This window comes from Lynx rufus, unplaced genomic scaffold, assembly GCF_022079265.1.
Source record: "Lynx rufus isolate CCGP_SWC_20201006 ecotype Redwood Valley unplaced genomic scaffold, mLynRuf1.p SCAF_1, whole genome shotgun sequence".
Classification (NCBI taxonomy): Eukaryota; Metazoa; Chordata; class Mammalia; order Carnivora; family Felidae; genus Lynx; species Lynx rufus.
In genome coordinates, this window is record NW_025814823.1 from 87,994,790 (window position 1) to 88,006,298 (window position 11,509).

At 63.0% G+C, this 11,509-nt stretch overlaps 1 protein-coding gene across 1 annotated transcript; it reads right to left on the reverse strand.

Annotated features, from left to right (window-relative positions):
* Positions 1-224: 224 nt before the first annotated feature.
* Positions 225-2,782, reverse strand: GJC2 (gap junction protein gamma 2). Its single transcript, XM_047090821.1, has 2 exons — positions 2,576-2,782; positions 225-1,514 (listed from the first exon to the last, which is right to left on the reverse strand). The coding sequence occupies exon 2, from the start codon at positions 1,494-1,496 to the stop codon at positions 225-227; it is 1,272 nt and encodes a 423-aa protein (XP_046946777.1). The 5' UTR covers positions 1,497-1,514; positions 2,576-2,782.
* Between the last annotated feature and the right edge of the window lie 8,727 nt (positions 2,783-11,509).

Consider the following 11,509-nt stretch of genomic DNA (forward strand, 5'->3'; position numbering starts at 1 on the left):
TCCTTCTCCCCTGGACAGAGGGGAGACCTCAGGCAGGGAGGGGCAGTGACGCTGAGCGGGTGATGCCTTCAACCTGGCGCCCCTCCCGGGTGGCCCGGAGCAGGCGGAGGAGAAAGAGAGGGTAGGTGGTGTTCCTCGCCCTGCGCCCTGGCCTTCCCCCAGAGCCCCAGCCCCCCGCCCCAGCCGTGGCCTGCAGGGGATCGGGCCACTTCAGGGCCGGGCCGTCAGATCCACACGGTGGTCTTCCCCTCCCTGCTGCTGGCACTGCCCTTCTCTGAGCCCGCCCTGGGCTTGGCGCCCGGCCTGCCCTGGCCCGTGCCCCCCGACGTGGCGCTGCCCGACCCGGAGGCGGGGGCGCCGGACCGCTGGGGCCCCCGGGCGGCCGCGGGGAGGCCGGGGCACGGCGGGCTCTCGCGGTCCTCCAACGCGTGCCCGTCCCGCAGCGCCTGCAGCGCCAGGCTCGCCAGGTCCCGGTCGTGGGAGCGCGCGCGCTCGGCCGCGCGCACCACCAGGCTGTAGTCGGGCGGGCAAGCCAGGCCGGTGGGCGCGGCGGGCAGCGCGCAGGGCGGCGGGCGCGGCGCGGGGCCGGGGGCGCCGGGCGGGGGCCGGCGGCCGCGCACCGCGTCCTGCGCGCTGCCCAGGCCGAGGTGCGCCATCTCGCACAGGTTGAGCAGCAGGCAGAGGCAGCTGACCACGTACATGACCAGCAGGAAGATGGTCTTCTCGGTGGGCCGAGACACGAAGCAGTCCACCACGTGCGGGCAAGGCTGGCGGCTGCACGGGAAGAAAGGCCGCACCTCGAAGCCGTACAACAGGTACTGGCCCACCAGGAAGGCCACCTCGAAGGCAGCCCGCGCCACCAGCTGGGCCACGTACACGCGCATCAGGCCCTCGCGCTGGATGCGCCGCCGCCCGTCGTGCTGCCGGGCGGGACCCGGGGCCCCCGCCGCCTTGGCGTCTCCGCCTGCGCCCTTGGCCGCGCCCGCGTCCTCGGCCTCGGCCTCCTCGCCCAGGCCTTCGGGCGCCCCCGACTCCTCGTCCTCCTCGCCCAGGCCCCCCAGCATGGGCTCCTCTTCGCCCAGGCCGGCGGAGTCGGGCCAGCCGGGGTGGGGCGGCAGGGGCAGCGGCAGGGGCGCGCGGGTCGGACGGCGGCGGGGAGCGCGGCGGCGTTCCTCCTCGGAGGCGCGGGCCAGGCGGTGCACGGCGTACCCCAGGTACATGACGGAGGGCGTGGAGATGACGACGATCTGGAAGACCCAGAAGCGCACGTGGGACAGGGGCGCGAACGCGTCGTAGCACACGTTGTCGCAGCCCGGCTGGCGCGTGTTGCACGTGAACTTGGTCTGCTCGTCCGAGTAGATGGACTCGCCGCCCACGGCCGTGAGCACGATGCGGAAGACCACCAGCACCGTGAGCCACACTTTGCCCACGAACGTGGAGTGGTTGTGGATCTCCTCCAGCAGTCGCGTCAGGAAACTCCAGCTCATGTTGGTCATAGGGGCGGGGGGTGGGACCTGCGGAGCGGGAGCAGAGCTCAACCTCAGGGGGAGACGGACCGTCGGCCAGGAGGGGCGCACGCAGGGTGGGGGGGGGGGCGTCGCGGGAGGATAGGGAGGGGGCGGACCTCGGGAGCCCGGAGCTGGGACTCTGCCTAGCCCTTCCAGGAGCGCCGTGCCCACCCCCCCCCCCCCCCGGTCCTGGCCACATGCTGGGAATGGATACCGGGAGAAGACAGGGCCTCCGTGAGCAGAACTGGGCACCAGCCAGCCTGCAGCAGCACCAGCGCCCAAGAAAGCCCAGCGCCTTATAAGCCGCCTCCCCCAGCTCTGGGGACCCCACCCACCCCAGGCCCTGAGAGCCACAGGGCCATGGGGCCAAAAGGGAAACCAAGGCCCGCCCCACTTAGGGTCAGCTCAGATCCATGGCCCTCACCGCACCCAGGCAGCGCGCAGGTCATTGGAGAGGGTCTCATGGAGTCCTGTTCCCAGCATCCCGGAGGCCTCCAGGATCTGGGCTCCTCAGCTCCCTCCCCCCCCCACTGGCCCTCATCCCCCCAGACCCACCCCCTGGAGCCCCATGGCCGCCTAGAACCATCTGTCCCCAGTCTCCCCCAACAGTGCACCCCTCCCCCCTCCCTCCTCCACACCCTGCTTCCTCCGTCTGTACAGGGGACCCCCATACACTTCATGCCCCCTCCCAAGGGACCTGCTGGCCCCAGGCTGCTGCCCAGCCCTCTGGGCTGTTTTTCTCTCTAGTCCCGACACTACCCTGCCCTCTGCTGTCTCCTGGCCCAGACATCCCCTCCGGGAAGACAAGTGAGGCCAGGCATCTGTCCAGGACCGACCGGTCTGTGAGGCACACAGACACCAGGGCATCTGTGACACTTGGAGACAGCCGCAGGGCCGCTCACCACTGTCCCAGACCAGTGCCCCCTTGCAGATCAGCTGATCCCTGGGTGGGCCCGTGCTGGGGAAGAGAAGGCCACTGCGTTCACCTCCCTGCGCCTCCAGGAAGGGGGGGAGGGGCTACAGCCTCCCACTGCCCACCCTACCTCCTTCACTACCAAGGCCAGTACCTGCTGCTGAGTAGTTTGGGGACAGGAGACCCCAGGGTGCCTAATGCTTCTGGTCTCCTCCCTCTGGAATGGGCACGGGAGGCAGCGTGGGCAGGTGTGGGATGGCGCAGCAGAGGCAGGCGGGCAGGGGCTCCGGGGAAGCTCCACTTTATGCAGCTGGGGCCTCTCCCCGTGGGTGGGGGCAGGAAGAGGGGGCAGCCTGGGTTCCTGGGGAAGTGACCCTCTTTCCTCACATCTGTGCACAGCGCCCCTCAGAGCCACACAGGCACACGTGCTTCTCAAATGCACAGCCACACATGCACTCGGACACACATGTGCATACAGCAGGGCACATGGACCCACAGACACACGTGCATGCTCGTGTGTGCACATACTTATAAGCAAATGCACAGAGGTTTGGGGCACCTGGGTGGCTGAGTCAGTAGAGCATCTCTTGATTTCCGCTCAGTTCATGATCTCACAGTTCGTGAGTTTGAGCCCTATTCTGCCATGACAGCGTGGAGCCTGCTTTGAATGCTCTCTCTTCTCTCTCTCTCTCTCTCTCCCCTCTGTCTCCCTCTCTCTCTGCTCCTCCCCTTCTCTCTCAAAAGAAATAAACTTAAAACCCAAACGTACAGAGGTTCACTCAGATATTTGTACAAGCACTAGGCGTGCACATTCACATCTGCACACAATTATAAACAAACACACTGGTGCACATGCACACACACTCTCGGGTACACAGACATGCACACCCAGCCCTCCAAGGCTGCCTTCTCCAACCCCCATCTAAGGCAGTGACTCTTCCCCCCCACCCCCACCCCCCCAGTTCATTCTAACCTCAACTCTTGCAGTATATGTCCCTGCCCCGGACCACATCACCGGAGGCTGACACCCACAGCCCCACCCCACAAGAACCCAGGAAAGGGGTGGCAGAGGGGCCTCCACCTCTTCTCTTCCTGCCAGGAGGGTGCCCCAGAAGTGGAAAGAGGAAGAGCCCTTGGTGTGTGGTATTTAACAACCAGCTCTAGGCGTGTGGGGGAACCTCACTGTAGGGTGTGCCAATTCCCGGGTGTATGTGTGCCCACCACACCCATGACCGAGCGGAGGGGCCTGCATGGGGGACTCTTGGACTAGCTCTAACTCTGCACTGGGGCAGACCTTGCGGGAGGTGTGAGGAATGGCGCAATGCCCTGGGGGGCAAGCCCACAGGGTCAGAGCCCCAGAGATGAGATTTGCCCTGGAGAGAGGGCACATCAGAGCAGGCCCTCCAGACCCTCAGCTCAGGAGAGAATCGGGCCAGCAGGAGCTGTAGGGAGCAAGGCTCCTCTCCTCCATCCCCTGCGCACTGGGGGAGGCAGGCTGCTTTTGAGAGGGGGGCAGAGACTCAGGCGGCACCCATCAGATTTAGGGTTCTCGCTGCTTGGGGGTTGTAGACTGGCGGAGGGGGGTGCTGGAATGTCCCATGTAGTCGTGGGTTAGCGTGGGAGACCTGGTTGTGAACCCGTGTTAGCTGAACATGACACAGATGGCTCCCTAGAGAATGTCACCAGCACGAGTGTGCACAGGGTTTGTACACACGCGTATTCCCTTGCCTATCAACTGACAGGGTGGAGATGCGCAAACATCCATAGCAGCAAACACACGCACCACGGTCCCACTCTCCGTAAAAGACGCTGTGCTCCTGGAGAAGCGACCAGTGCCAGGTTGGGGACAAGAAAGGTGCCAGGGCACATGCTTGGGCGGGAGAGCAAAGAGCTGATGAGTTGGGGTGCACACGCCCACGCACGCACTGACTCGCAAAGCACGCACACACACGCGCGCCCGATGCCCACAAGCACAAGCCCACGCAATGACACTCGCACACTGACGCACAAAGTATGCATGTGTCCACGCCCACGCACCGATGCCCACAAACATGTACGTGCGCACGCCCACGCGCGCACTGATGCGCAAAGCACGCACACGCGTGCGCCCCGGTGCCCACAAGCGGGAGCCCACACACCGACACGCGCACACCGACGCACAAAGCACGCACGTGAGCATGCCTGCACGCACACTCATGCCCACAAGCACGCACATGCTCACGTCCGCGCCCACACATGAGTTCACAGCCACGCACACACACGCGCACACGTACACAGTGATGGAGCCGGAAGCACGTCGCAGGAGCGCCGTGTGTCAGAAGCTGCACCTATCTGGGTGATAGCGGAATAAGGCAGTATTACAGATTGGACTCTAGCGTCTAAACTAGACTATAAAATAAGTGTGAGTCCGTACTGATATAAACGACTAAACGAATTAAAGTGGAAGAGAAGGGAGTTCTACACAGTTTATACAACCCATGCCACACGGCTCCCCATTCCTCGGCAGGGCCCTTCCAGAGAGCCGGCACCGCAAGAAGGGACGGACAGTGGACGCTGGCCCAAGTCCCCACCCCAGTGAGAGGCCGGTTTGTAGCACACGTGTAGACGCCCTGGTGTTCCGCAGAAAGCACCCAGGTAATGGAGAGACAACAGGAAACAGTTGTAGAGGCGGCTACAGATACCTGACATCAACACAGTCAGGGGTGTGATCACAAGGGAACTGAGGGCTGGACCCGGCAGCATGGACAAGGAGACCTGATGGCCACGAGCCACTGAGACCCTGGGGGCACGCTCAGGAGACAAATACCACCCGAGACCTTAAGGAGACCCTAAGAGATGACTAAATGTCACATGAGACCCTGCAGAAAAGTACATGCCAGGAGGGACCATGGGGGTGACCCTCAGGAGACAACCACGTGCCTGAGACCCTCAGGAGATGACCAGATATCAACCACGTGCCTGAGACCCTGGGGTGGACCTTTGGGAGATGACCACATGCCTGAGACTCTGGGGGGGTGGGGTTGGAGCTCAGGAGACGATCACATGCCTCCTGAGACCCTGAGCGGGGGGACCCTCGGGAGACGACCACATGCCTGAGACCCTGGGAGAGGGCCCTTGGGAGATGACCAGATGCCTCCTGAGATCCTGGGGGAGGGCCCACGGGTGACGATCACATGCCTCCTGAGACCCAGGGGGGGACCTTTGGGAGACGACCAGATGCCTCCTGAGACCCTGCGGGGACGCTTGGGAGTCGACCAAATACCTCCCGAGACCCGGGATGGGGACCCTTGGGAGACGACCAGATACCTCCTGAGACCCTGCAAGGACCTTTGGGAGACGACCAGATGCCTCCTAAGACCCTGGAGGGACCTTTGGGAGATTACAGGATGCCTCCTGAGACCCTGCGGGGATGCTTGAGAGACAACCACATACCTCCCGAGACCGTGAGGGGACCTTTGGGAGATGACCAGATGACTCTTGAGACCCTGCGGGGACGCTTGGGAGATGACCACATACCTCCTGAGACCCTGGGGGGACCCTTGGGAGATGACCAGATGCTCCTGAGACCCTGGGGGGACCCTTGGGAGATGACCAGATGCTTCCTGAGACCCTGCGGGGATGCTTGGGAGACGACCACATACCTCTCGAGACCCTGGGGGGACCCTTGGGAGATGACCACATGCCTCCTGAGACCCTGTGAGGACCTTTGGGAGACAACCAGATGCCTCCTAAGACCCTGGGGGGACCTTTGGGAGACTACAGGATGCCTCCTGAGACCCTGCGGGGATGCTTGGGAGACAACCACATACCTCCCGAGACCGTGAGGGGACCTTTGGGAGATGACCAGATGACTCTTGAGACCCTGCGGGGACGCTTGGGAGATGACCACATACCTCCTGAGACCCTGGGGGGACCCTTGGGAGATGACCAGATGCTCCTGAGACCCTGGGGGGACCCTTGGGAGATGACCAGATGCTTCCTGAGACCCTGCGGGGATGCTTGGGAGACGACCACATACCTCTCGAGACCCTGAGAGGACCTTTGGGAGATGACCAGATGCCTCCTGAGACCTTGTGGGTGGACCTTTGGGAGACGACCACATACCTCCCGAAACCCTGGGGGGACCCTTGGGAGACGACCAGATGCCTCCTGAGACCCTGGGGGTGGACCTTTGGGAGATGACCAGATGACTCTTGAGACCCTGTGGGGACACTTGGGAGATGACCATATACCTCCTGAGACCCTGGGAGGACCCTTGGGAGATGACCAGATGCTCCTGAGACCCTGGGAGGACCCTTGGGAGATGACCAGATGCTTCCTGAGACCCTGCGGGGATGCTTGGGAGACGACCACATACCTCTCGAGACCCTGGGGGGACCCTTGGGAGATGACCACATGCCTCCTGAGACCCTGTGAGGACCTTTGGGAGACAACCAGATGCCTCCTAAGACCCTGGGGGGACCTTTGGGAGACTACAGGATGCCTCCTGAGACCCTGCGGGGATGCTTGGGAGACAACCACATACCTCCCGAGACCGTGAGGGGACCTTTGGGAGATGACCAGATGCCTCCTGAGACCCTGCGGGGACGCTTGGGAGATGACCACATACCTCCCGAGACCCTGAGAGGACCTTTGGGAGACGACCAGATGCCTCCTAAGACCCTGGAGGGACCTTTGGGAGACTACAGGATGCCTCCTGAGACCCTGCGGGGATGCTTGGGAGACAACCACATACCTCCCGAGACCGTGAGGGGACCTTTGGGAGATGACCAGATGACTCTTGAGACCCTGCGGGGACGCTTGGGAGATGACCACATACCTCCTGAGACCCTGGGGGGACCCTTGGGAGATGACCAGATGCTCCTGAGACCCTGGGGGGACCCTTGGGAGATGACCAGATGCTTCCTGAGACCCTGCGGGGATGCTTGGGAGACGACCACATACCTCTCGAGACCCTGGGGGGACCCTTGGGAGATGACCACATGCCTCCTGAGACCCTGTGAGGACCTTTGGGAGACAACCAGATGCCTCCTAAGACCCTGGGGGGACCTTTGGGAGACTACAGGATGCCTCCTGAGACCCTGCGGGGATGCTTGGGAGACAACCACATACCTCCCGAGACCGTGAGGGGACCTTTGGGAGATGACCAGATGACTCTTGAGACCCTGCGGGGACGCTTGGGAGATGACCACATACCTCCTGAGACCCTGGGGGGACCCTTGGGAGATGACCAGATGCTCCTGAGACCCTGGGGGGACCCTTGGGAGATGACCAGATGCTTCCTGAGACCCTGCGGGGATGCTTGGGAGACGACCACATACCTCTCGAGACCCTGGGGGGACCCTTGGGAGATGACCACATGCCTCCTGAGACCCTGTGAGGACCTTTGGGAGACAACCAGATGCCTCCTAAGACCCTGGGGGGACCTTTGGGAGACTACAGGATGCCTCCTGAGACCCTGCGGGGATGCTTGGGAGACAACCACATACCTCCCGAGACCGTGAGGGGACCTTTGGGAGATGACCAGATGCCTCCTGAGACCCTGCGGGGACGCTTGGGAGATGACCACATACCTCCCGAGACCCTGAGAGGACCTTTGGGAGACGACCAGATGCCTCCTAAGACCCTGGAGGGACCTTTGGGAGACTACAGGATGCCTCCTGAGACCCTGCGGGGATGCTTGGGAGACAACCACATACCTCCCGAGACCGTGAGGGGACCTTTGGGAGATGACCAGATGACTCTTGAGACCCTGCGGGGACGCTTGGGAGATGACCACATACCTCCTGAGACCCTGGGGGGACCCTTGGGAGATGACCAGATGCTCCTGAGACCCTGGGGGGACCCTTGGGAGATGACCAGATGCTTCCTGAGACCCTGCGGGGATGCTTGGGAGACGACCACATACCTCTCGAGACCCTGAGAGGACCTTTGGGAGATGACCAGATGCCTCCTGAGACCTTGTGGGTGGACCTTTGGGAGACGACCACATACCTCCCGAAACCCTGGGGGGACCCTTGGGAGACGACCAGATGCCTCCTGAGACCCTGGGGGTGGACCTTTGGGAGATGACCAGATGACTCTTGAGACCCTGTGGGGACACTTGGGAGATGACCATATACCTCCTGAGACCCTGGGAGGACCCTTGGGAGATGACCAGATGCTCCTGAGACCCTGGGAGGACCCTTGGGAGATGACCAGATGCTCCTGAGACCCTGGGAGGACCCTTGGGAGATGACCAGATGCTCCTGAGACCCTGGGGGGACCCTTGGGAGACGACCAGATGCTTCCTGAGACCCTGTGGGGATGCTTAGGAGACGACCACATACCTCTCGAGACCCTGGAGGGACCCTTGGGAGACAACCACGTGCCTCCTGAGACCCTGGGGGGACCTTTGGGAGACTCGGGATGCCTCCTGAGACCCTGTGGGGACGCTTGGGAGATGACCACATACCTCCTGAGACCCTGGGGGGACCCTTGGGAGATGACCAGATGCTCCTGAGACCCTGGGGGGACCCTTGGGAGATGACCAGATGCTTCCTGAGACCCTGCGGGGATGCTTGGGAGACGACCACATACCTCTCGAGACCCTGAGAGGACCTTTGGGAGATGACCAGATGCCTCCTGAGACCTTGTGGGTGGACCTTTGGGAGACGACCACATACCTCCCGAAACCCTGGGGGGACCCTTGGGAGACGACCAGATGCCTCCTGAGACCCTGGGGGTGGACCTTTGGGAGATGACCAGATGACTCTTGAGACCCTGTGGGGACACTTGGGAGATGACCATATACCTCCTGAGACCCTGGGAGGACCCTTGGGAGATGACCAGATGCTCCTGAGACCCTGGGAGGACCCTTGGGAGATGACCAGATGCTCCTGAGACCCTGGGAGGACCCTTGGGAGATGACCAGATGCTCCTGAGACCCTGGGGGGACCCTTGGGAGACGACCAGATGCTTCCTGAGACCCTGTGGGGATGCTTAGGAGACGACCACATACCTCTCGAGACCCTGGAGGGACCCTTGGGAGACAACCACGTGCCTCCTGAGACCCTGGGGGGACCTTTGGGAGACTCGGGATGCCTCCTGAGACCCTGTGGGGACGCTTGGGAGATGACCACATACCTCCTGAGACCCTGGGGGGACCCTTGGGAGATGACCAGATGCTTCCTGAGACCCTGCGGGGATGCTTGGGAGACGACCACATACCTCCCGAAACCCTGGGGGGACCCTTGAGAAACAATCACATGTCCCTGGGGGGCTGGAGGAGCTGGAGGGCAAATGCTCTGGTGCCCCTGGTGGACTCCAGGGCAGAAGAAAGACACAGAGAAAGAACGTGGACTTATGTTCATGACAGGGTAGTGACAGTGGTAGTGACACCGGTGCACTGATGAGAGGCTGTAAAATAACCACACTGCAGTACCTTCCTGCCCCATCAGTGGGAGCCCCCTTTCCCGGTGTGCCCTCCGCCCCACCTCTGGCAGGTATGTCTCTGAAGGCTGCAGGCAGGGAACAGGGACCTTGGCTGATGGCTTCCTAGGGCTGCAGGCCCAGGGAGGGCCCTGACCCTAAGGAGGGGTGACCACCTGGGGGGTGTAGGGGTGCTGGTTTGCAGGGGCCTTTGCTCAGATTAGATGCCTCAGAGCAGGTGTGGGTGGGATCGCACTCAGCGGGATCCATCAGCAAGTGTTCGGGCTGGGTGTCAGGATCTGGGAGGGGACAGCAGTGGGGCTGGGGGAAGGGAGGACTTCGGAAGGAGGCTGGAGGGCTCTGCACTTCAAGCTCCTGTCACCCCTGGGTCTGGACAAAGGTCCTGGGAGTGGAGGGGGGGTGCAAGGGGCTGAGGGCCAGGGCCTGCCCAGCCATTTCCTTCCCATCCCTGACCCAGCTTCCTCCCAGGAGCCCCTCTCAGGGCAGGCGGGGCTTCCTCCCACTGAGGTGGGGCTGCCAGCACCCCCCCCCCCCCGCTGGAATGCTCAGCTGAGAATCACTGAATATGCAGTGGGACTCTTCCCTGGGGACCTTGGGGCTCCAGAGCCTAGCCCCTTCCTAAGCATGCCCAGCCCTGGGTGGCCCCTTGTTCATGTGACCACCTGCACGGCCCTGAATGCGTTAGCTCAGAGCCCAGGGCCTCACCCAGCCGTGGGACTCATCCAAGGTCTCCCCCGTCTGCTCTGTGGTTGTTCCACGGGGTTCTGTCCTGCATGTCCCTCCCTGGGCCCCTGGACCAGTGTCCTCGATGCCCCAGTCAGGTTCCACCTGGACCACCTGGCCCAGAGGAAACCGCATACCCCTAGGCTGCCCAGTCCCCAAACCTGTGACCCTCTGCCACATTCATCTGCCCCCTGCAGCTCCCAAGGGTACCACAGCCTCCCCGTCAGTGTGGACACTGGTCAGCCCCCAGGCTCCTCTCTGTCTCCCCTCACCAGGCCCTCCCCCAGGCTCCCCACCTCTGTCTCCCCTCCCCAGCCCCTCACCCAGGTGCCTCCTGTCTTCCTTCCTTGCCATCCCCTAGGTTCCCCTCTCCCTCCCCTCTCCAGCCCCCAGAGGTGCTACCTTCATGCCCCCTCCTGTTCCTCACTCCACCTATAGGTTCCACCCCCACAGCCCACCCTTGGGGTCACAGGCCCACAGGACTGGGTCCCAGGGAGCCCTGTGCACTCAGAATGAAGCCCCCACCCTCACAGGGTCCTAGGGCCTTCCTGATGCCCTCCTATCCAACCCAGCGCTAGTCCACATGCAGATGTCCACACATGTTCACAGGTGCACACACAAGTGTTAGCACACTCACCCACCTCACCCTCTGCTCACACACACAAGCCCCTCCTCCAGACCCACCACATGGGTGCTCAGCAGAGGCAGGATGCACTGGGGGGCTTGGCCAGGCTGACGACAGCCCTCCTCTGCGGCCACAGTGCCTCCCCTCACCCCCCCCCCCCGCCACACTCCCCGCTCAGGACCCAGGGCCCCTCTGATTAGCTTCCCCTGCAACCCAGGAAGGGAGGGGGTCCTCGTCCCACAGGGGCTGTGTCTGGGGAGTGAGTCATGGTGATTCTGGGGCCACCACTGCGGAGAGGCCCGGAGAGAG